Source organism: Bufo bufo, chromosome 10 (assembly GCF_905171765.1).
Source record: "Bufo bufo chromosome 10, aBufBuf1.1, whole genome shotgun sequence".
NCBI lineage: Eukaryota > Metazoa > Chordata > Amphibia > Anura > Bufonidae > Bufo > Bufo bufo.
In genome coordinates, this window is record NC_053398.1 from 56,019,376 (window position 1) to 56,045,827 (window position 26,452).

At 43.4% G+C, this 26,452-nt stretch overlaps 1 protein-coding gene across 7 annotated transcripts in view; it reads left to right on the plus strand.

Annotated features, from left to right (window-relative positions):
- The window catches only part of LGALS12 (galectin 12), a 250,297-nt gene extending 227,135 nt beyond the window's left edge, over positions 1–23,162 (plus strand). For 4 of the 7 annotated variants that reach the window (XM_040410682.1, XM_040410684.1, XM_040410678.1 and 1 more), the window contains 7 exons: positions 6,901–7,020; positions 7,353–7,391; positions 10,482–10,508; positions 18,809–18,900; positions 20,379–20,541; positions 21,651–21,695; positions 21,967–23,162. In XM_040410682.1, coding sequence (XP_040266616.1) covers positions 6,901–7,020; positions 7,353–7,391; positions 10,482–10,508; positions 18,809–18,900; positions 20,379–20,541; positions 21,651–21,695; positions 21,967–22,119 — 639 coding nt within the window. In that variant the 3' untranslated portion in view covers positions 22,120–23,162. The remainder of the gene's footprint in view (positions 1–6,900; positions 7,021–7,352; positions 7,392–10,481; positions 10,509–18,808; positions 18,901–20,378; positions 20,542–21,650; positions 21,696–21,966) is intronic. The other 3 variants (XM_040410679.1, XM_040410680.1, XM_040410681.1) reach the window with 3 other exon arrangements.
- Positions 23,163–26,452: the final 3,290 nt, after the last annotated feature.

Genomic DNA, 26,452 nt, shown 5'->3' on the forward strand with positions numbered 1-26,452 from the left:
GTCTTGCCTGCCAATCAATAATTGGATTATGTTTTGTCAACCAAGGCAAACCTAGGACCAAAGGAGCAGGCAAATTCCTCATGACAAAACAAGAAATAATCTCTACATGTGAATCACCCAACCTCAACTGAATATTATGTGCAATATGAGTGTGACTCCTTTGAGAAAGAGGTGAAGAATCTATTGCAAACACCGGAATCTCCCTTTCCAAAGTGCACATACTTAGACCCAGATTTTGAAGGAAAAGAAAGTCAATAAGGTTTAGCCCAGCACCACAGTCAATGAATACCTCAACAAAGAATTTTCTTGAGTCTAGCGACACCATAGCTGGAAGGAGAAAACGAGAATTACAAGGAGCTTGCATATTTGCTTGTTCCACTACTCCATTCATGCTTCCAAGAGTCAGGATGGTTTCTCTTTCTTTCATATCATCACGTGATTTAACAAAAGGACAAGCAAAAACAAGATGGTCACTTTTACCACAGTAGTAACATAGCTTATGTAATCTCCTAAAGTTTCTCCTACCAGAACGAAAAGATATATCTGACCCAACTGCATGGGTTCCTCCCCTACCCCAGAGTTATAAGTAATATCACCCTGGGCAGCAGGTGAGACAAAACCACATGCAGAAGGGATACCTTGCATGGAGGGACCCTTACACCTCTCTCTGATACGTCTATCCAACCGTATAGCCAGAGACATTGCATTCTCTAGAGTATCCGGGTACTCATGAAAAGCCAGGGCATCTTTCAACCTTTCAGATAACCCCTGACAAAACTGACTACGTAAGGCGGGGTCGTTCCACCCCGACTCAGTAGCACACCTCCTAAACTCTGTGCAGTAAACCTCAGCAGTATGTTTACCCTGTAGTAAGTTACGCAATTTAGATTCTGCCATTGAGACCCGATCTGGGTCATCGTAAATCAATCCCAGGGCTTTGAAAAATTCCTCCACCAACCGGAGGGCCAGAGAACCGGGCGGCAGAGAAAAAGCCCAGGATTGCACGTCCCCTTTAAGCAGAGACATGATGATACCAACCCTCTGACTTTCATCACCTGACGGCAATGGACGCAGTTGAAAATACAGTTTGCATGACTCTTTAAAGCAGACAAAATCATCCGCACCCCCTGTAAATTTCTCGGGAAGAGCGACTTTAGGCTCCCCACCAATTTGACCTGCACCTGATGCCAGAACCCTCTGACACTGTGTGACCGAACCACGCAGATCCGCAACCTCCAGGGACAATCCCTGCATGCGGTCAACCAGTGCATCAATTGACGCCATCACAAAATCGCTGAGTGATGGCAGTCACAGTATGGCGTGTTATAATGTCACGGCGGACAGGAACTCAGATACACAAACAACCAAATACACACGTGTCTAGGCTAGATGCTGGGGACAAGTCACCTCCTAGCACATCCCTGACTTCTCTCCCTATGCTGCTAAGCCCACTTTCAGACCTTAATGGTAGGAATGAAGTGTCCACGTGCCTGGACTGCAAACACCCTAGAATCCCTGAGATGGTGAGAGGGGAGAAGGGGCAGAAGACACACAAATAGCCTAGACCGCAAACAACACAAACAGAAATCAAACTTATCTGAGCTGGAACAGACAATCCTTCCTTCCTTGAATCCAAGGCCAGACAGAAAGCTATAACACGCACGGCCCTCTGGGATTGAAGGCAATTTAAGCCAATGAACCCACCCAGAGCACCTGAAGGAAGGCGGATCCAGCATGATTCCAAAACAAACAAAAGGTTAGACACGTGCTGCCAATCTGACAGACCTCCGCACACAGTCAGAGCCGGGCATGACATTGGGTTAAAATGGCAGACTTGACATGTTAAAAGGAGGGTGATGCTTGAAATCATTGTTCTTCCATTGTTAACCATGGTGACCTGCAAAGAAACTCGTGCAGCCATCATTGCGTTGCATAAAAATGGCTTCACAGGCAAGGATATTGTGGCTACTAAGATTGCTCCTCAATCAACAATTTATAGGATCATCAAGAACTTCAAGGAAAGAGGTTCAATTCTTGTTAAGAAGGCTTCAGGGCGTCCAAGAAAGTCCAGCAAGCGCCAGGATCGTCTCCTAAAGAGGATTCAGCTGCGGGATCGGAGTGCCGCCAGTGCAGAGCTTGCTCAGGAATGGCAGCAGGCAGGTGTGAGCTAAGACTTTTGGAAGATGGCCTGGTGTCAAGAAGGGCAGCAAAGAAGCCACTTCTCTCAAAAAAAAACATCAGGGACAGACTGATCTTCTGCAGAAAGTTTGGTGAATGGATGTCGCGGCTGAGGATGGGGAAAACCCTCAGCCGTGCGATGATTGAAGATGGTGGTCGCTGCTTGGCCAGGACAGGAATCAGGGAGCAGGTCACCTCCTATTACGTCCCTAGTTCTGACCCTGACTCCTAGCTGTATGAGCCGACCCTGATGGTAGGAGGGCTCATACTCCGGAACCTTGGGGGTCCCTACTAGCCCACAGGGTGGCCCTGAACTAGGAGCAGGGTAAGACGACCTGTTCCTCCTAGATGCGGACGAACAGGAGTCTCACAGGCCAAGCTGCAAGGAAGGGGAAGCAAATACAACATATGAATATGGCAGGTGAACTAAAGCAGTTCCAAACCTACCTGCCACAGCCACGCTGACTGGAACCCGTGCATAACTACTGCTGTCCACAAACATATGAGGGACACAGAACACAACAGATATCACACAGGTAATCCAGGACATTCATAGTTGCAATAAACCGATAGACCATAAAGACCTCTTCAAACATCAGACATAAAGTTTATGACCACAAGGGTGGCCCTCACTGGCAGATGGTATAAACCAGGAGGATGACATCAGCTAACCATGGCTGAAGTACCCCCCAGAGTCTGGCATCCAGCAGGAGCTAAATAGCCACAAGTGGCCACACCCACACACACACACACACCCAGTGTTCACACACTAAGAAGGGAGTTAACCCTTCCTACACCAGGCAAGGGAAAAAGCCACTTAAAGGGGAAGTGTACAAACAACAATCACACTGCAGCTGGCAACCATGTCCTGGGAAACAGCCAGAAGGCCGAGACACTGCCACCACATGTACACAAACCACACGTTGCCACGGGCAATTGCAGGTGACAAAGTGTCACAATTCACACATACAAAACCTCGTGCACCACAAACAAGGAAAGTGCACACATACAAACACACCAAGCCAGGTGCAACCGCATGCACTTGACAGCAAGCTGCCTAGCAACCGCTCAGGCCGCTATACTGCCAAAACATCATGTTGCCAGCAGCAACCACACGTGAGGCAACATATTAACAGCACTCACAGGTGGTTGAACAATAAGACCAAGCCGCAGGCAACTGCACGCGGGGGAGTCACGACCATAAGCATGGTCGTGACAATGGACTGCTGAGGACTGGGGCAAAGTCATATTCTCCGATTGTTTGGGGCATCTGGAAAAGGGCTTGTCCGGAGAAGAAAAGGTGAGCGCTACCATCAGTCCTGTGTCATGCCAACAGTAAAGCATCATGAGACTATTCATGTGTGGGCTTGCTTCTCATCCAATGGAGTGGGCTCACTCACAATTTTGCCCAAAAACACAGCCATGAATAAAGAATGGTACCAAAACACCCTCCAACAGCAACTTCTTCCAACAACAGTTTGGTGAAGAACAATGCATTTTCCAGCACGATGGAGCACCGTGCCATAAGGCAAAAGTGATAACTAAGTGGCTCGGGGACCAAAACGTTGATATTTTGGGTCCATGACCTGGAAACTTCCCAGATCTTAATCCCATTGAGAACTTGTGGTCAATCCTCAAGAGGCGGGTGGACAAACAAAAACCCACTAATTCTGACAAACTGCAAGAAGTGATTCTGAAAGAATGGGTTGCTATCAGTCAGGAATTGGCCCAGAAGTTGATTGAGAGCATGCCCAGTCGAATTGCAGAGGTCCTGAAAAAGAAGGGCCAACACTGCAAATACTGACTCTTTGCATAAATGTCATGTAATTGTCGATAAAAGCCTTTGAAATGTATGAAGTGGGTGTAATTATATTTCACTACATCACAGAAACAACTGAAACAAAGATCTAAAAGCAGTTTAGCAGCAAACTTTGTGAAAACTAATATTTGTGTCTGTCACGAGGGTGTCAAGAGCCACGTCTGACTCCGTTATACCCGGGGTCAGGAAGTCGCAGCGGGTGGCTGCGCGCTCTATGTCTAAAGATAGTGCTGTTTCTTAATGGTAGCTTTCTGGGTTTGCCTTGCAATCCTTTTTGGCTCACTCAGGGATCCGTAGCTTCTCTTCCTCAGCTGTTTCTTGTCCAGCAATCCCAACCTCCTTATATTCCCATCTCCCACTTCTCTGGTTGCCAGATATAGAGCTTCCTGCCTGGACTTCTATACTGACCCTCTGGAGCTGTGTAGCTGTGATTCCTGGTTGTTGTTCCAGAGCGTTACCCTCCGGATCCCTGTTGGGCTTTTGTTGTCCGCTGTTGTCGCCCACCTGGGATTATATGTTTGTCTGTATTGTCTGTCCTCTCCTTGGTGTTTCCCTTTAGTGTTAGTGGTGCGGACTACTGTTCCCACCGCCCTATTCACTACGTAGGGCTATCTCAGGGAAAGCCAGGGTTTAGGCACGTGATCGGCATACGGGTGAGAATCCCGTCTAGGGACGTCAGGGCAGTCAGGTGCCAGCCTCAAGGTGAGTTAGGGGTCACCACCTTTCCTTCTCCCTTGGACAGGGCCTTCCCATTTCCCTCCCTTTGCATCACATATGTGATCGGCACGCTGGTCATGACAGTGTCATTCTCAAAACTTTTGGCCACGACTGTACATACCCCGGGGCCATACCACTAAATTTCCCCCTTTGTCGGCTGGTTTATAAATTACATCCGACATGTTTTTTAATCTATCAAGACTTTGTCGCTGGTCCTTACCATGGTTATGATAAACAGACGTAGAAATTTTTGATTTTTTTTTCTCGGTATTATGCATTATTACTCATGTATTGTTTAGGCACATTTGCACTTTATTATTAATAAATATATGTGTCACCATGTAATATTATAATTGTTTGTTTCAGCACAAAATGTATTTACACTAATGTACTTATGACTATTTACATGTCTCTGTTTATGCACTCTTGTATAATCACATCATGTATTTATGTATTATTATATTCTTTTGTATTTTCTGCATCATTCACTACCATGCTTTGCATATTTAATATTTGAGGTGCATATAACTTATGTTACATTTTGCGCAGATAGTCAATTTATATAATGTGGTATGTTATTGTTCTTCTCCTCCCCTGTGGTGTGTGCGCGCGGTGCACGGCGCCGCCCCTGGCGCCTCTCGCCTGTGCGTCCTCACGCCATCATCGTCCGATCATGTGGCTTGGTCACGTGATGTGGGCGTGTAGGCGGGAGGCCGGCCGGGAGGTGGCTGGGCGCAGTTTGACTGGAGCCGCGCGCGCCAGCACACATGCACAGGTGGGGACAAGTACGTACAATTAGCATCCGATTGGTGGAGTGAGCCTGTAAATAGATGATTTACAGTGATGGCGTTACCCCCGGACGAAGGCACGCCGAAACGCGCGTTGGGGTAACGCCATCCTGGGTGATATAGCACAGTCTTTTCTGGTGAGTCACTGCCTCTTTTTTTACCTATACGGCATTAGATTCAGGCCATTTGATACCCGGTTATTATTGGGGTTTGCTTCTACCTGATTTATACTACACTTGCATGCAAACCCTGTCCATTTCTGCCGTGTAGGTATCTTTTTGATTGCTGACTCAACCGATACCCATGTTGTATTTTTGGTCAATTGTCTGTCACTGTACCATATATTATCTATTTCATTGATCATCATGTTTTACATTTGACACGTGTGCTATCCCAGGGTGGCGTTCTTTTTTCTTTGTTTCTTTTTACTTTTTAACGGTATATTATTATTTATTGCTTTATATTTTAATCATGTCATAATAAAATTATATATTTTTATATACGGTACTATGAGCTCCGTTTCCTTGGTTTTTCGCCTGTTTCACTCGGGAGCTAGTACCGAGTTACAATTACGGGTGTCCTTTTGGTTCCATCGGGTGGACACTGTTTTCCACTTTTTACCAATTGGCCACCTTTGGTCTTCTTTATTCTTTCTACTGTTATTTGTTGGTATAACTACCACCACCAGAGCCACTACCTCTCCCATCCTTCATCCGCTACTCCTGGGCTCGCTGCACATAACTACCATGATAACTGCAGTTAAAGGGGTATTATCATCTTAATGATCACTGTTAAATCTGTTAATGATTTAACAGTGATCATTTTTCTAAATATATTTAATTAACAAATTCCCACCCCTTAGTAGAAAATAAACCTATACTTACCTGACTGTTGTCTTCCGTCTCCCCTGGTTACGGCCACTGCTCTTCTCAGGAATCGTGGTGGCCGCGCGTGCGCAGACGGCTTCTTATCTTCTCCCGGCCGGTTGCGCGCTGTACTGAGCGTGCACGCCGAGACCGCGCAGTATAGTATACTTGCCAGGATGAAGTCACCAGGGCGCATGCACGGTCTCGGCGTGCGCGTTCAGTACAGCGCGCGGCCCGGTCGGGAGAAGACATCAATCAAGATGGACCCCGCCCCCTGCCGAGTGCCGAAACCAGGAAGTGGACAGCGTGCCGGGAGCAGGTAAGTATGAAACGGCGTCATGAGAATACCCCTTTAATTTCAACTACTACTGTTTGTATACATATACTGTAGTAAGATTGTATGTACTGCTGGACCCTCTATATATCCCTTATATCTTGTTAGTAGAGAACCCTATAGGGATTAGGACACAAGGAGTGATAAACACAGCTGTGGGTGCTTTCTTATTTGAGGACATTTTCTTCTCCAATATAGGTCAGTGTTGGTGGACAGCATTTCCTGGACTTCCATTATCGTCTTCCGCTCCAGGATGTGGACACATTAGGGATTTCTGGAGAGGTCACTGTTAAAGAGATCTCATTTCTCAGCAGTAATGTAGGTTGGTTTAGTTCATATTACCATTGTCTTTTTGTATACAAACCTCGTAATTTTCTTTTCATTTATCTGTATTTAGCTACTAGAGAGGGGTCGTTGATCCAGGGAGTTATTCTGATTGCCTGATTGGAGTCGGGAAGGAATTTTTTATTCCCCTAAAGTGGGGAAAATTGGCTTCTACCTCACACAGGTTTTTTTTGCCTTCCTCTGGATCAACTTGCAGGATAACCGGCCGAACTGGATGGACAAATGTCTTTTTTCGGCCATATGTACTATGTTACTATGTTACTGTATATGACGCGCTTTAATAACTATTTTTATCATTACAATAGCCTTATCACGATACCATGACAGAATACCCCCTGTGCCAGGTAATGTGTAATTTACGGTTTATTCACTAGATTCAACTTTTCTGAGATAATACATTGGTCTCAATATTAATGGCTTAAAAAGTAGTTCCACTTCGGAGATGATTGACAGCGGGTTACTCCACTCTCCCCATTCAGAACACATGCTGCCTTGGCCAAGGGAGCATTGTTCCCTCTAAGCTGGACTTGAAAGAGTTAAAAATTGCAAACTCTGCAGCAGGTAAAGCTGAGATTGGGTTCATTAATCCTCCTTAGTATTTTGTTTTAACCCTCTCCTTTTTAGAGAGCGAAGCTTAGAGTGGATACTGGTTGAGAGGAATGGCTTCAGCAAACGGCTATATAACGTATATGGCCAACTTGGCGCTTCATTCACATGACCGTGGCTTGGGTCTGCATCAAAGCAGTATCATGGACAAGAATCATCATAGAAAAGAATAGAACTGCTCTACTGTGGGCCGGACATTCTGTTCTGCAAGATGCGGAACGCACAGATCCGCAGTTTGCAGACTGCAAAACGGACACGGTCGAGTGCATGAGGCCTAAAGGAAACTTCTCACATTGAACATGTTGTTTGAGCTGCAGACGACATGTAATAGAGCAGGAAGAGCTGAGCATATTGATATATAGTTGAATGGAAGAAGATTCAGTGAAACTTATAATTTATACATTAAAATTCCTGCTCATTCTGGGCTTTGAAGTCAAGGAGGCGCTCCTATCATTGACAGCTCTCTGTATACACAGTCATAGAGGGAAGGCTGTCAGTCACTCATAGGACCGAGTCCTGGACTTCAAAGCCAGAATGAACAGGAACGTAAATGTATAAAATAAAAGTTGTACTGCAGTGGCATACCTGAAATAGAGGCAGGCCACGCGATTGCAAACACTGCATTTTCACACAGCCGCCACTAGTTGGAGCTCAATGCAAAGAGATTATTACTGCTTCCATGGTAGTTTGTAATAATTCCTATTCACTGAGCTCCCCCTAGTGGTGGCTGCAGGCAGCCTGGTAGCTTTGTAATACAAGAGAAACAGGAGATTTATCAATGTATATTTGCCAGTTTTCTGGTGTAAACACATTGAGAAATATGGTATTAAGAAAGAGCGCCATATATTTAAAGCACCTCTTCACCCTTTTTCCGACATGAAAGCTGGATAAAGTGGGTGAGGCCAAACAGAACTTTTTTTAAATTACAATTTGTATTTCATGAAAATTTCTTCTACTTAATTATTAAAAAGAAAACGCATAAATTAGGCTACTTTCACATTCTTGTTTTGGGCAGATTCGGCATGGACCTGCAAAAACAGATCTGTTACAATAATACAACCGCATGCATCCGTCATGAACGTATTATCTGTAACATAGCCAAGACGGATCCGTCATGAACGCCATTGAAAGTCAATGGGAGACGGATCCGTTCTCTATTGTGCCAGATTGTGTCAGATAAAATGAAATCCGTCCCTATTGACTTACATTGTGTGCCAGGACGGATCCATTTGGCTCTGTTTCGTCAAGTGGGCAGCGTTTTGGTGTCCACCTCCAGAGCGGTATGGAGAATGATCGGAGGCAAACTGATGCATTCTGAGCGGATCCTTTTCCATACAGAATGCATTAAGGCAAAACTGGTCCGTTTTGGACCGCTTGTGAGAGCCCATGACGGATTTTACAAACGGAAAGCCAAAACGCGAGTGTGAAAGTAGCAATGTCTGCTTTGTCTGGGAGTAATTGACGCACATACACTGGGAAACTAGATGCAGGGGTCCCATACTAAGTTTTGCTATGGGACCCTATGAGATCTATGTACGCCCCTGTTCTGAATCTTTTCCCATAAAACTATATATCAGTCTGCTCAGCTCCCCCCGCTCTATAACATCCTGCCTCCAGCTTACATTCCGTTTTTCAGGGTGACAGGTTCCTTTATGTTTGGCTTCACACACAGTGCTTTTGGAAAAAAGGCCACTGTAGTTTTTGAGTCAAAGCCATAAGCGTATTTAAAATAAATAATCTGCATTGCCATTCGTAAGGTCACAGATTAGCCCCATTTTGAATGGTAGTAAACCATGTGCAGCTCTGCGGCAGTTAATACAAATCCTGTTTAGAAATCCAAAGGTCAACCAAGAAATTCTCCTGCATGTTCTGCAGCTGATTTCCTGTGGAAAAATCCTCCATGTGCATATACTTCATCACAAAGTGCGTTTTTTTTTTCCAAACAACACTGCCTGTGAAACTTCCCTGAGGATAAGAGCTCGGTCACATGGCAGAGGCCAGTACGCAGCCGTACAGCCTCCATGCTCTGACATAAGGCTTCTAGTCTTACAGGGCTTGTCACTATTGTTTTCTGTATGATTTGTATGCAAACTGCAAAAAAAATTAAAAATGTAAAAATTCTAAAAGCACTGTCCTAACTAACAGACTAGATCAGAACTTGATGTCATGGTGAAGGATATATAGAGTTGTATGGCCAAATTGAATGCAACCTTCTGTTCTGTTCAGATACACATTCTTTAACAACCTACAGGTATTTGTGTTCTGACCTAATAATTATAATGCTAACTTTTTAGAGGGTTATTATTAGGCAGGAGGTTTTGTTTTTGGACCAGAAAATACCAGGGCTACTGACTCTGCTTCATTGGAATAACTGTACTCTTCCCGGCTTACAGGTAACTAGTGGATTGTGATCCACTAGAGAAGGGCTTGCTGGAGACATAAAGGATAGATTCTATAAAGTGCACCTCACTCTTTGTAAAGGTCCTGTTACAGGGACCGATGATCGGGAAGGAACGCCATACAGTTTGCATTTGCCCATATAAAAGACTCTTTAAACAAGGATTGGTCGACTTATTGTATATTGGCAATCTTTCCAGAATGATAACAACCCATGTAAAAGGAGCCAATCACTTACAAGTGTAAAAGGATCTTGAGTTAGCTATTGGTGAGCGAGGGGACCCCATACCATTGTTACACAGGAGCCCTGTGCTGTCTATGTCCACCCCTGCATACAATTATAATGGGTGAATTACTAATTCTGTTTATAAAATTTGTGCATAACTGAATATCAATTATTAATTATATTTTCTCATTACATTCTCTTTAAGCCGTTAAAACCTGGAAATTTAGATCTGGTGAGTACTTATTATTTACACAATTATAGAAATAATTTATACACTAGAAACACTGCCCTAAAGAGAGAAATCATAACCTGCCAAAAAGTATATGTAAGTGTCTGCCTATGCATAGACAAGGGGACAGATAAAAAGCATCATGTTTAGTTCGGCATCTGGTCTCCACACAAAGTTTCTATAACCTACAATATACCGGTAATTGAAAAGTTAATGTATTCCAGTAATTCAATTCAAAAAGTGAACCTCATATATGGATTCATTACACACTATTTCAAGTGTTTATATCATTTAATGTTGATGATTATGGCTTACAGCTAATGAAAATCCAAAGGTTAGTATCACAGAAAATTGGAATACTGCAGAAGACCAATTAAAAAATGAATTTTAATACAGAAATGTTGGCTTACTGAAAAGTATGTGCAGCATATGCACTCAATACTTTGTCAGGACTCCTTTTTCAAAAATTATTGCATCAATGAGGTGTGGCATGGAGACAATAAGCCTGTGGCACTGCTGAGGTGTTATGGAAGTTGAGGTTGCTTTTATAGCGGCCTTCTGCTTGTCTGAATTGTTGGGTCTGGTGTCTCTCATCTTCCTCTTCACAACACCCCATAGATTTTCTATGGGGTTTAGGACAGGCAACTTTGCTGGGCAATCAAGCACAGTGATATCATGGTTATTAAACCAGGTATTGTTACTTTTTGGCAGTGTGTGCAGGTGCCAAGTAGAGATGGCCTTTCGGTTCGCCCGGCGGTTGTTTCGTGGCGAAGTTTGCACGTTCTCCGAACATGTGAACATATGGCGATGTCCGCCGGCACCATATTCTTTTGCATTGCGCCGAACTTTGACCCATGACACATCCATCAGGTCGAACAGGACAGCCAATTAAGATGTTTCAGCACATGGACACACCCCCACCCTATAACAGAACCCGATCTGGCAGCCATTTTACATTCTGTGTTTTGCCAGTGTAGGGAGAGGTTGCTGTGTGGAGCAGGGACAGGCTGTTAAGGACACCAAACGCTAGCTAATAGGGCCAGAAAAGTCCTTTTAAGGACTAGTATAGGTGTGCTATCGATAGGTGTGATATAATGAGGGGTGTGATATTTCTAACATATAAAGTCTATTATAGTGCATTTGTATTGTGCAGCAGTTGTGTGCAGTTCTGCTGTGATACCGCAGCTATATAAAGGGACAAGCGCTATTGGAACAACTATTTGCAACGGTTGTGATATACCTGTTGCCCCCAAAAAAAATTATTGAGGGGTGTGATATACCTGCTTCCACAAAATACTGATTGACGGCTGCGATATACCTGTTGCCCCAAATAAACAGGGTGGTGTGATATAACTGTTGTGGCAAAAAAATATCATAATTGAGGGGTGTGATATACCTGCTCCCACAAAATACTGATTACGGGGTTCAATATACCTGTTTACACCAAATATTGATTGAGGCCTGCGATATACCTGCTTCCACAAAATACTGATTAAGGGGTTCGATATACCTGTTTCCACAAAATACTGATTAAGGGGATGGATATATCTGCTTCCACCAAATATTGATTGAGGCCTGCGAGATGCATGTTTCCACAAAATACTGAATGGGGCTGCGATATAACTGCTTTCACAAAATACTGATTAAGGGGTTCGATATACCTGTTTCCACCAAATATTGATTGAGGCCTGCGATATACCTGCTTCCACAAATACTGCTCTTCTCTAGGGACTTAGGCACAGGGTCATTTTGAAAATGACAGGCAGAGGAAGAGGCAGGCCACCCACAGGGGTGCTAGGGGTCGGGCAGGTGCACCAGGCCGGAGCCTAAGTGGGAAGATGGAGAAGGTGCGTGCGATTACTTCAAAGGACGCACCAGAGTTGCGCTTCTGCACTCTCCTCATCCTCTGTATCTGCACCCTCCTCACTCTCTGCTGTGTGCACCCCCAAAGACACCACCACCACCACCACCACCACCACCATAGTCCCTCCACTCGAGTCAGAGGAATTATTTTCCCATTCATTCCCAGACCTTACCGATGCACAGCCATTCTTGACATCGGATGAGGAAAAGGAGGTATGCAACGGCCACCACCCAGCGGTCTGATGACAGTACCTAGATCAGCCCAAGGAGGGAGGTCCCAGCTATTGCTGCCTACTCCGAGATCTCAAATGTCAGTGGTGGTGAAGGTGACGATGATGAAGTGTCGATGGACGTCATGTGGGTGCCCACAAGAGAGGAAGAGGAGGGGAGTTCAGAGGGAGAGATGGAGAGAGGGAGGAGAAGTAGGCAGAGCTCGCAAGTCACAGGAGGCAAAAAGCAGACTTTAAATGTATCTGGAGCGAGCCATCCACCATGCACGGTCACTTCTGGTGCTCCCAGGATGCCGGCACATGGCTCCGCAGTGTGGGCTTTTTTTAATGTGTCATCTGCTCTCAATAGTGTTGCCATCTGCAGCCTGTGCTGTCAATGCATAAGTCGCGGTAAGCCCACCACTCATCTAGGGATTACCGCTTTAAGAAGGCACCTGACCTCCCATCACCGAGCCCAGTGAGAGCAACGCCGTCAGAAAACCACAAAGCCACACTCCCGGCGCTCCGCGTCCTGCCTCTTCTCCTTCTCCTCTTTCCTCCCATTTGTCCTCCACTCTACCTTGCACCGTGCCGTCGACGCTTTCATCTGGCAGAAGGCAGGCTTCCATGGTCCAAATGTTCGAGCGCAAAAAGTTGATGATGCCGGATAACCCTCTTGCCCAATGGCTGACCGCTGGCTTGTCGGAACTGCTAGCCTGCCAACTACTGCCATATAAACTGGTGGACTCGGAGGCCTTTCGAAAAACCGCAATGGAAGGTCCCCGGAAGGGAATATTTCTCCCAGAAGGGCATCCCAGAGCTATATGGCCACGTTCAGCTGCAAGTGAATATATCTCTGGCACACAGTGTCGGTGCCAAGATGCATCTGACCACAGACACGTGGTCTAGCAAACACTGGCAGGGAAGGTACATAACTTTTACTGCCCACTGGGTGAACCTTCTGACGGCCGTCAAGCTTGTAACCTGTGGCTCCCTTGTGGATTTGGTGTTACCGCCACAGATTGCATGCAGGCCTGCCTCTTCTCCTCCTCCTACTCCATCCTCCGTCTCCTCCTCGGCTTACTCCACCTTTTCAACTGCTACCGCCTCTTCCGCTGCGCCCCCCAAGCTCCCCAGAACCTATTTGACGTGCCAGATGAGAAGTTGCCATGCTGTGGCTGTTATGCATGGAAGCCAAGAGCCACAATGGTCCTGCACTGCTTTTAGCTCTGCGGTCACAGGCCAATCAGTGACTAACCCCGCTCAATTTGACAGTTGGTAAAGTGGTGTGCGACAATGGTACAAATCTGCTGAGGATGCTGAAACAGGGCAATATGATACACGTGCCGTGCATGGCACACGTCCTGAACTTAGTGGTGCAGCGATTCATTGCCAAATACCCCATGGATCAGGACGTATAGCGGCAGGCCAGGAAAATCTCTGGCCATTTTAGATCTTACACGGCCATGGCTCGTATTGCTGACGTTCAGCTGCGACACTACCTGCCCGTCAGACGTTTGATTTGTGACAGCCCGACACGCTGGAACTCCACCTTGTATATGCTTGATAGACTGCTCCAGCAGCAACGTACCGTTAACAACTACCTGTACGAACTCTGCAGCAGGACAGGTTCTGGTGAGCTTGGTTTCTTTTCACCGCGCCAGTGGCTGCTCATGCGCGACGCATGCAGACTTCTGCGGCCATTTGATAAGATCACCATCAGTGACATCGTACTTTACACCTTCTTTATGGAGCGTGCATTGCGTCATGTCATTGATCAAGCCGTCGAGGAGCTGGAAGATGAGGAAGTCGCAATGCTGAATGAATTCCCAGGGGTGCTAATCCATCTGAGGAGTCTGAAGAGGAGTCAGAGGAAGATGGTTGCTGGGGGGGACTTTAAACTTTGAGGGGATCCCTGGTGTTGTCCATGGATGGGGGGAGGAGACCGAGGATGACATTCTCCTGGGCGATGAGCAGGAGCCAGGGCGCTCCACCACTTCCAATTTAGTGCAAATGGGGGCCTTCATGCTCCAGTGTTTGAAGAGGGACCCCCGTATAAAAAGCTTTAAGGGCAAGGACCAGTACTGGGTAGCAACGTACTTAGACCCCCGGTACAAACACAAAATGGTGGACATGTTGCCAGCATCACAGAGGGCTGTCAGAATGCAGCATTTTCAGGCCTTGCTGCGAGAGATGCTGCATTCTGCTGTTGCAGGCGCTGGCAGAGGAATTTCCACCCACAGCGAAACTGGTGCGGGTACCAATCCTACCGCGCCTGCAAGAAGAGGGTGGTTTGAAGATGTGTTGGTCACTTCAGATATGAGATCATTCTTGCAGCCAACCCATCCATAGCCGCCCTCCGGATCCAACCTCAGGGAATGCCTAAACCGACAAGTGTCCGACTACATCGGGTTAACGGCCGATGTGGACGCTCTGAGAAGCGAGGAACCCCTGGACTACTGGGTGTGCAGGCTTGACCTGTGGCCAGAGCTGGTCAACATCTGTGACGACCATGTGTAATTGAATTTCCTCATGCCAGCCCACACATATCCACCACCACCCAGAACACATAATTTTTGGTGCCTGTACTGGCCTACAGTAACATTTTTAGCCAGTGACCGCCTAATGTACCTCCAGCCACATAATCACAAGTTCTCTTCTGTCAGGTTAATGCCTAATTTTTGGGGCCTGTACTCCCGTGGCCTAAAATAAAATCTTTCTAGGCTCCAGCAGGGCACATTTTTGAGAGTTTCCCTTTAAGACGCATAAAAATGGCCCTGCCCTAAATAAAATACATATTTTTTGTGGGAATTTTTGCCAATGATCCCCCTCTGGTATGTCACTGTCTATGTTGTGGGACTATATGTGCACTTCTAGTAATTATTTGGTGGCTGCAAATATGACCTGAAGGTTTTTCAGGTTCGCCTGCCGTTAAAGTCAATGGGCTGGCTGCGAACGCGCGGTTCCCATCTATCACTAGTGCAAAGTCCTGCTGAAAAATAAAATCTGCATCTCCATAAAGCTAGTCAGCTGAGGAATGCATGAAGTGCTCTAAAATTTCCTAGTAGACGGCTGTGCTGATTTTGGACTTGATATACCACAGTGGATCAACACCGGCAGATGACATGGCTCCCTAAACCATCACTGACTGTGGAAACTTCACACTGGACTTAAATCAGCTTGGATTGTGTGTCTCTCCACTCTTCCGTTTGCTGCGGTCCACATGCGGTGGGACTGCTCCCCCAATGAGAAACACGCTACAGTGTTTGGGGTTTGAGCAGTTCCCCCATATTTGCCACTATATTTCTGTGATTTTGTTTTATATGTATTGAATGTGCCTTTACCTGGCATTTAAACATTCTTTTGCACCTGGTAACCTCCATCACACGGTCTGATATGGGTGTGGCTTACAGTCTTGCTTTATTCACCGTGCATTAGTTGTCCTGCTAGGCGGTTGTGTGGAAGCTTGGCTGTGAGCTGGATTTCATCACCTTCAGACAGGGTTCACACCATATCAATAGAAATATAGGCTGGCTCACAGTATTTTTGCATTACATTTTTTTTATTAATACACTAAATTAAATGACTTGTACCATCATACAACATACATACATGCATACATGTGTAAATATAGGTGTATAAGTGCGGAGCTCACGCACAATCCTATATATCTGGAGTACTCCTAATAGGACCAAATGGCTAGAGTGAGGCTGCAAGAAATATTCAAATGAACCGCTTGTATGTCCAGGACATGGATGGCAATTTGCCAGGTGATTGAAACAAAAGTTCAAACAAAGATTACAAAATGTCCTTGCTGTATTCTCATCAAGAGAGGTTCTGCATTCACATAAACTGTAACAGATCTTAGCCGCAACTGTTAGACAGTGCTCCACTTACTTTTTCGCTTGCGGAGCAAGATTTCAGACAAGCTCACTCAGCGTCTCACGTGTCCAGCCAGGTAATGAATCGCTGGGTTAGTGACGCAGGCGTCTGAAGCCGTCAGACCAACGGAAGCTGGTTGAGCTGAGCTGAGCTGGTAATTGCCTTAGCCTGTCAGGCCGGCAGCAGTAGATGTTACAAGGTTTTACCTTGATTTGCCGCAATAGTGACACAGGTGTAGTCCACTTTTTGAGTAGTTAGTGAATGCAAACCTTTAAAGCGGTATGGGACGTCTTCGGATACTTTAAAAATCCTCAAAGAACTGGAAATTGAAGCAAAGTCCTCCTCTTGCAAAAAACCGCACCGACAGCCTTGGTCTCTATACACACTAGACGCGTTTCGGAAACAAGTTCTTTCCTCAGTAGATAATCATAGAATGCTGAATGTAGATACAAGTCATGACTTTAAATACCCTTTTTCAGGTTAATACAAAATGTGGGTCGGATTGTGGACTGGGCTAATTACACAGCCTCAATCCACACCTATACAATATAAGCAGTGATTGCTCACAGTTTCATTGCAACCTATAACTTCCTATCACACTATGTGTATATATATGCACACAGTATATACTAAACATATAGACATACCCAAGAATAAATTATAACATATGCTGAGTAGACTAAGTTGTAGTATTGAAAAGGTTTAATAGCAGATACGGATCGAACTGCAAACTCAATTCATATCACAGTCCCTATTTCCACCATATATAAATGATCTGTAATCAATACTTTACAGCATATGTTTATAATTTGAATATCTCTTGCAGCCTCACTCTAGCCATTTTATCCTATTAGGAGTACTCCAGATATATAGGATTGTGCGTGAGCTCCGCACTTATACACCTATATTTACACATGTATGCATGTATGTATGTTGTATGATGGTACAAGTCATTTAATTTAGTGTATTAATAAAAAAAAATTAATGCAAAAATACTGTGAGCCAGCCTATATTTCTATTGATTTGATCTCTTTTTTCAGCTGGTAACTGAAAGGCTGAGCTCCAGTAGTTTGCTGGTGGAGCCTTTTCTTATTTGATAAGGGTTCACACCATAGTTAGCGTAGTGGTAGGACCCTTGCCATGCCGAGAGACCATGAAGTGGTGCATGATGGGCTCCGATGTGTTCCTGACAGGAATATATTGGCAAAAGTCTCAGCTTTTAATATCTGCTTGTATGACTAGCTAGTATAGTCAGTGGCATATCCGTTTGGTGCATTTTTTTCTGTGGTTTTTCCACTCTTCCTCCAGACTCTGGGACCTTGATTTCCAAATGAAATGCAAAATTTTCTTTCATCTGAAAACTTTGGACCGCTGACAAACAGTCCGGTCCTTTTTCTCCTTTGCTCAGGTAAGGCACTTCTGACGACGTCTTTGGGTCATGTGTGTCTTGACAAAAGGAGGTTCTAGCCGTGCAGCATTCTCGCTTCTAATCCTTCGGCTCGGCAATACAGACTTGAAAAAAGAGCTCTGAGGCTCCGAAACGCTTTGTCATCCTTTTAAAAACAAAAAAGATATATCTCTACACCCTTTTGGTCGTAAAGTTGCGCCAAAGAACTGTTGCTGTTACGTGGGTAGCTTCCTATTAACATTTCTCTTATTACGATTGACAAAAGGAATGTGACAGTTGTAGTCCATGTCCTGGATACGTCTGTGTGTGGTGGCTCTTGAAGCACTGCCTACAGCCACAGTACACTCCTTGTGAATCTCCCCCAAATTCTTGAATGGCCTTTTCTTGACAATGCTTTCAAGGCTATGGTTATCTCTGTTGCTTGTGAACCTTTTTCTACCATACTTTTTACTTCCACTAAATTATCAATTAATATGTTTGGATACAGCACTATATGAACAGCCAGCTTCTTCAGCAATGACCTTTTGGGGCTTACTTTCTTTGTGGAGGAAGTAAATGACAGTTTTCTGGACAACTGTCAAGTCAGCAGTCTCTCCCGTAATTGTGTTACCTACTGAACCAGACTGAGGGACCATTTAAAGGCTTAAGAAACCTATCTATTGAACTTTTTCACAATCATTTGCTGACGTACTGACTTTTGGGTTTTCATTAGCTGTTAGCCATATTCATCAACATTAAAAGAAATAAACACTTAAAATAGATCACTCTGTATGTAATGAATATACTGTATATATTATGAGTTTCTGTATTTCAATTAAACTACTGAAGTAAATTTAACTTCTCTGTGATATTCTAATTAATTGATATGCACCTGTGTGTATATATAAATGCATTTATATATTCTTAGAATTACCTTTTTTTTTTTTTTCGTTTCCTAACAGCAGAATCTTCCCATCTCTAAGAGATTGCCCTTGGGCTTGTCTGAAGGCCACATGATCTTGGCACGTGGTTTTGTGACTGGAAACCCAGAAGAGTCAGTTGACTATCATTTATTATGCTGTTCATTATATCATATGGATTCCTATAATATTGTGTTTTGTACTCTTCAGAGGAGTAGCTTGAATTCTCTGTGCCCCAGTGCAAAATATGTAACCTGGCCCCCGATATACCCGATATACAGGTTCAACTGCTTCTGCTTCACTACCTAAAACTATGCCCTGTGCTCCAGGCTGTAGGAACTTTTGCTACCAAGACACGTATTGCTCTCAGTTAAATAAATGTATAAATTCTGTTCTTTTCCATGTAAATCATAAATACTTCATAGGGTTTGCAAGAACAGGCAGATTTTTTTCTAAGAGCCTGCTCATCAGTGAAGGACACTGCTGCATTTACATGCAGCGATCTCCCCCAATGTGAAGTGATCGCTAATGACATCCCTGGTCCCCATACAGAATTATTGTTTGCCAGCAGCAGAGGCTGTTTAGACAGCACGATCCACTGCTGGAAAATGATGATTTAGGTGACTGTACAAACGATCATATGACTCGATGAACAAGCATTTTGCTCATTCATAGGGTAATCAGTGGCACTTATACACCGACAGATCATTGTAACAAGCATTCCTACAATCACTTGTTGGTGAATGCTCAGCCAGTGTAAAGGGGCCTTCAGCCATTTGCACTGTCTGCACAGCCTCTTGCACCTCCTAGTGCATCAATATAAGCAGTCTCCTTTAGATGTTTCTCTTATGGTTATAACTTACTGACATAAGGCTTGGGCTACACAGCAACTCTGGCCGTATAACTTTCACTAGTTGTGATGCTGCAGCATAACACGGAAATCCATTGCTTTCAATTATTTTTCAGTTATACGTTTTTTACTTCTTAATACATCTGGGACCTCATGCAGGCATCAAAGTTGTGCAGGGTAGCACTGAAATCCTTATGGGCCTAAATTATTTTTTGCACCTCCAGATGAGGCACTTTGATTTTTTTTTTTACCTCTGTAAAAAGGCATGAAACGTTGATTTCTATTTTATGTAAAACTGTAGATACTGCAGATACTGTAAAGGCATTCCGTTATGGTCCGTGGTAACGGAATCCATAACGCAATTCAGTACATACAATAACACGAACCCGCACACAAACGTCAAAATATGAAATTCGCTCATCCCTACTTATGACCAGATCGCCATTGAGTGGACAGTACCGAGAAAGTGCATTGTAGCTGATAGACAAGCTCTATTTTACCATCTTTATACTGGAAGATGTGGACCTTTTCATCAACCTCTGACATGTAGGGATGCAATGAGCTCTTAATGAGCTCTTCCTCTAATGCCACCAGATGTAAGGCAGCTATCCTATAAGTCAATGTTCAACCCTTTAAATAGGCCAGTCAGAATTTCAGAGGAGGATGTATGACCTAGAAGTCTCCTCATTCCGACTAAGGCGCTCTCTCCCCAAGGAGAGATAGTAACCCCCAATATGTGAAATGTGTTATGTTTTCTTATAGGCTAACTTTCTCATTGAAATCTAAAAACCTCATCCCTTTTAAACTGACTGCAAGTTTCAAAGATGAATCTTTGTACTACAACTACTGCATAGGAGAGTCATGGGGAGACCCACAAAAAATCCAGACTCCTTTCTTTGTGTTTCATGCAGAGAGATATTTTGAGGTAAGATCTTTGGCTATAAGACAGAGTTGCAATGATGCATACTGTATGTAGCATGTCTCGAATGTATCAATACTGTGAACAACAACTCCTATCATCATGAAATACCAACTGGAGTAATATATGGGGCATTATTTTATTGTAGCGCATTCATAGGGAATATCTCAAGTGCTAAAAACTATAAGGAAGCAGACACATGCTGTACCCCCTCCCCCGGCTAACCTGTTTTACATGTCCATACATTTCTATGACAGAGTTTAAATTTACACATAGTTCAATATATAGATCTCTGGGAACGAATGAGCCACCCCCACCACAACCAAGTACTTTTCTATTTATTCCTTTTTTAGATATTGAGAAACACAAACTTGAAGGTGTTGGCCCATCTTGTACATTGGGGACATATCGCTAGGATATGTCCCCAATGTCTGATAAGTTCCAGAGGTGGGACCAGCACCTATCTTTAGAACAGAGCCCACAAAGTGAGGGAGGGTGAAACCATCAGCCCCATAGCAATGAATGTAGGGTGGATGCGAGTGCTCAGTGCGCCCTACTTCATTTTGCAGGCTCCATTCTAAAGATAGGTGGAACCCGCACCTATCAAACATTGGGGGCATATCCTAGCAATATGCCCTCAATGTACAAGTCGGGCCAACCCCTTTAAGGAAGTATTTCACCATAAAGGGTTTGGTTTATAAGTCTATTACATGGATTGGTTTTGAGGTTGCCCCAAGATTTAAACTTATAACCTATCCATGAGATGTGTCTGATTGGGGAGGAGGGAAGTTCCAACTACTGAAACCTCTACTAATCATGAGAATGGGGGGTCCCGTTTCCCCGACTAAAAAGGAGCAGCTGTCAAGCATATGCACTGCAGCGCCATTCATTTCTATGGAACTCTAAATCTTCCAAGACTGTTTTCATGACCGAAACTAGGCCACCCCTACAAGTACATGGGCCCTTTACCTCTGTATGAATCCAACGTGATATGGAAGTAGCCAGTGTTTTTTGTTTTGTTTTTTTCAGTCCATTTCCATGATCTACTGGATGTTGTATTTATTAATAATTATTTGTAGAAGCCAATGAACCATGCCAAATTTTTTTCCGTATAGGATTTGTATGGTATGCAGCTTAACAGGATCTTTGCCATGTATACAGTATATAATTCCCTACAGTTGTGACATATTGATAAATCTGCCCATAAGGTTTTCTGAATGTGTAAAGAACAGTTTGTAAACTGCTATAGTCATACAGTCAGTGGTGATACCAATATAGAGAATATGTATGTATCTGTGTGTGTGTGTGTGTGTGTGTGTATATATATATATATATATATATATATATATATATATATATATATATATATTGCATGTATTATGCACCTAATAAAATAAAAAAAATGAATGTTTGTTTTTTTTCTAAATTCAGATTCTAGTTCTTCCTGAATCTGGTGTGTTCAGGCTAGCCATCAACGGGACCCCACTTGGCGACTTCTGTCCTCCTGCACTAGATCTGAAATCCATTGATGAGTTCCAGATAAATGGTATTGGTAGCGCTCTGATATATTCTATAAAATGCTGATTGGATGTATCTGTACAGTCCGTCACCTAAAATGTGGCTTGATCAATGAAGACTTGACTTGATAGTCAAATAAAATTGTACAAAGCTGCAAACCTATCAGCCATGAAACCACTTGGACCATCTGGATTGTTCTCTTTGAAGTTCACAGTGTTCAATATTTGCAACTAAAAGTATTATGCACAAAGCTATGCTACGTCATTTCATTCAACTTCCATGTAAACCTGTTCATGTCACTGAATACAGTCCTGTCGAGGACTTTTGGTGAGGATGTTCAAGTACAATTTCATCATGTGCCTTTGTAAGATCTGCAATAATTTTTATTTTTCTCAAGCAAACTACTTACCATGACCAAGAAAATACATATACAGTAGATACATGTGCCAATTATCATGGGACTGCCATCTCTACCTAGGAATTAAGAAGATAAAAGCAGCCGCTGGATCTCCTCCGTGGTTCTTCTGGTCTGTTTATTTGTTTAACTGCATTCATTTTGTACCCGATGGAAAAATAACTGAAATTGACAGCCAAAGGCCCACATTTTTATAAATAAAACCCATTTATCTATTGCGTAGAGGGTCCTATAAGCATTATAGGTATATTTTTTCAACGTTACTTGACAATATATAATGGGTAGAGGCAATAAATCCTATATTTTGTGGATAGATTTTCACTTGTGTATCAGCTAACAAACAGTTAAGTATTTTTCTGCTTTGTCACACTGTCCCCAATTCCCAGTTAATCATCCTTAATCGGCTCAGCACTCCTCACAAGACAGAGCGTGCTGCTTAACCCTTTGTTCACTGGCAAAGGTCCTATGCTATGGGATTACAGCAGTGCAATGCTGGCAGCATGTCTCCACACCAGTCTCAACACACATTATTGTCTGCGTCATATTATGTTCACCTACCGGGCCGAAGTATAACCTATATCAAATGCTGTATGACTGCCATTTATTTGTATTTCATTGGATGCATTTTATTCCTGGAATTGGAATTTGCCTTTGAAAAAAATATTGGTGCTTGGTAATAAATGAGTTAAATGAATGATGGATTATAATTGCGTTTAATCTTCAAACTGATGAACAGTCTGTTCTCATGAATACATCTCGAGCATCTGTCTTCACACAAGCCACATAGGGATATTTCCAGTTATGTCAAAACTCACTGGCCTCTGATGTCTATGCCAATTATGAAGCTGGTAGACCATATACCTTACATTTTTTTCTATAATTATGAATGAGAACTGCTTGCCTATATATGACCACTGAACTATTTTGATGCTACTGGGTCTCTTGAAATATTTAGCATGATGCAATTTATGAGAGATTTCTCTTCTTTTCCTATAGACATCTTTATGAATGAATATACAGTGTCCTTTACCTTTGGCGTCCTCTTATCACACTACATTACTTCAAGTTTCTCAGAGACCTTAGTAACCATAAAATCTCATGCAAAATTGAGAAAAGCTTATTTAACAGGGTTGTATGAGATATCCGCAGTATAGGTCATCAGTATCTGATCAGTGGGGGTCCGACCTCCCGGCACCCACGCTGATTAGCTGTTTTGAAGAGGCCACAGAGCTCCAGTGAGCGCTGTAGCCTCTTCCTAGGCCATGTGACGTCACATTCATTGGTCACATGGTCTAGGCGCAACTCAGTCCCATTCAAATTATTGGAACTGCAATGCAAAGCGCATCCACTATTAAATGGATGGCACTGTTCTTAGTAAGCTGGACCTATCCTGAGGAAGGTTATCAATATTGAACCCCCAGAAAACCCTTTTAAGAGATTGTTCTATCTGATAAGCTGCTCTGTGTCTGTCATTGTAATATATGTACTGAGTTGATGAAGACAGTAGATCCTTACAAGCTGTTAGTAAACTATGTTTGATCGGTGTCTAACCACTATATAGGTCTCCGTTCAGAAACTGTGGCATCCATGTCATTTAGAGTCCTTCTTTACAGTTGCTTGCTCAGTTTTCGCACCTGCCTTTCTCTGGCTTCAAATGCCACTTTTGTGTCCATTAACTCATTGACTGAGCGTTTCACTTCAGACAGGTCTCGTTCTGCCTGGGAAAATCTCTCTATGAGGTCCCGGTTCTCATTCCTAAGGTCCTCACATAGTTGTCTCACTTCATCACTCTGTTTTTGGCACCGTGCTCTCAGTGCCTCTGCCTCACTTAAAAGGGTCTCAACGGTGCGGACCACTCCTTCCATTTGTTCCCGAGACATTTCTGCAATGACAGTGCAATAATGTCAAAAACTGTAGAATTTATCATTTAAAGACACTGATAAACTTTACTCCTATGCATGGTAGACTTTCGAAACACTTGAAGGTCATAGCTGGTCATATGCCAAAGTCACCAAAAAACACAATTCAGTGAGTGTAACGTCTTCTATGTGTATTGAAAAATATGGCTAAAGGAAGAGATAGGGAAGTTTAATATTTGAAATCACTTCCAAGACTCTTTGAGTGGAAAACCTGAGTAATCTGGGACAGACTGCTAAGGATGAGTTGCATAACAGCCTTCCTGGAAACCATGTAGCTGTGACACTGTGCATCCATGGCACCTGAGCAGTCATATATGGCTCATCCGATCAGCCCATAGCTGGATTGACACTTTGCTGACTGCAAAGAAGGGGGTAAAGCGCTTGGCTGTCATGTCATTCTATTCTTCATAGAATACCATAATATTAATCAGATACTATATCTTGATGCAGAGGTTCTCTAATAAAGAAACTGGACTTTGTGTTTTGAAAATTACAAGTTCTAAGCTGTTCTTATTTTTATTCTTGTGTAACTTCCTGCGAATATTTGATGTTTTATAATTGTTGATAAGCAAATAAAGGCAATTTCCTGCAAATAGGGAATTTTGAATCAAAAAGAGATTATGTATTTGAGGTCTAGAACAGTTTGTGCTTTTTCTGCCATTTGTCTGGACTGCACTGACATGTACAACCTGCAAGACTTTACGTGCCAACTCAGAACTGGCAGCAGCTTGGTTCTGCATAATCCGATTAGTGTGTGGCACTTTTCAGTTACACCACTGGATGAAAGTTCAGTTTTTCTTAAGAAAAAAATAATGCAAAAACGTATTTCACCTTGATTTTTGTATACCTTTTTAGTATCTTATACTGTTTTGGGATCAAAATATATTAAAATCACAGCTATACTGAAATTATTTTATTGGCATTGCTATTAGGGGTGTGCTGTAGGGCTGAAAGGCTCCTCTACCCCACAAGAAAATACCAGTATTATAAATGGCACCTGGTAGATGGGGAACCCTGTTACAGATTTTTAAATGGGGACCAAGAACTTCAGATGTATTTCTGATGTGTTTCTGGGCCATTTTTTCAATGGATTTTGAAATGTAAATTGCATTACTTTCTATCCATCTATATATAATCTATTTTAGTTGAAAAGTCAATGCGATTTCTGCTCAAGATACCAGAGCATTGTTACTCCCAATGCATGTTAATGAAGATACATAAAACATCGATGTTCATTGAAAGATATTCAAATATTATATATAGTGTGGTGATGTGTACAGTCTAAGTGCTGGAAGGCCTGTATATCCAACCCAGATACCTCAGCTGGGTGAGATAAATAAAATCCAGAAAGCTGCGGGGATTTCAGCAAAGCGTAGTTAGCTGAGACAGTTTTGTCTACATTTTGTTCTGGGCTGGATTTCATTTGGACAGGTGGATAGGTTTGGTAGTGGGATCTGCCAGTCCACACCCTTCCAGTATGTGTGTTGTCTTTTGCCGGAGGTGATCGCAGGTGAGACCTGCTGTAATCAAGGAGGGATAAAAACCAACCCTCTGTGTGTCAGTCTGGAGATAGAAGACTTGCAAACAGAGGCCTACAGAGGCTCTGGGTGGTCTCAGACCGGAGGGCTGAGGGGCCACAAGGCTACATGTAGCCAGATCTCTTCCCTGTATGGACTTGTGTTCGGTGAGCGGTCCTGCTAAGGATTGGGGCTCGAGACCCTGTGTATAAGCAGTGCTTAGAGGTGAGTCAGGGAAAAGAACCTTGTATTAGTTAGAGCCCAGACGGGCAGGTATTTTGATTGCTTATTTTTGTGTGGGTGCTGAAGTACCAAAATAAAGCACCAGTTTGGACATTAAAGGGAACCTGTCACCTCTACTATGCTACCCTCACTGAGCATTTCTAAATGTTCATTGTGTTACCCTAAACATATAAATTACACTTTTAATTTCATTTGCAGACGAATTCAATAAGTATTATGCATTTTTGTACTTCCCGCCTTTTATGCAAATTAGCATAAGTCATATCTTACTTGTATGACCAGAGAAGAGTCATATTTTCAAGTTC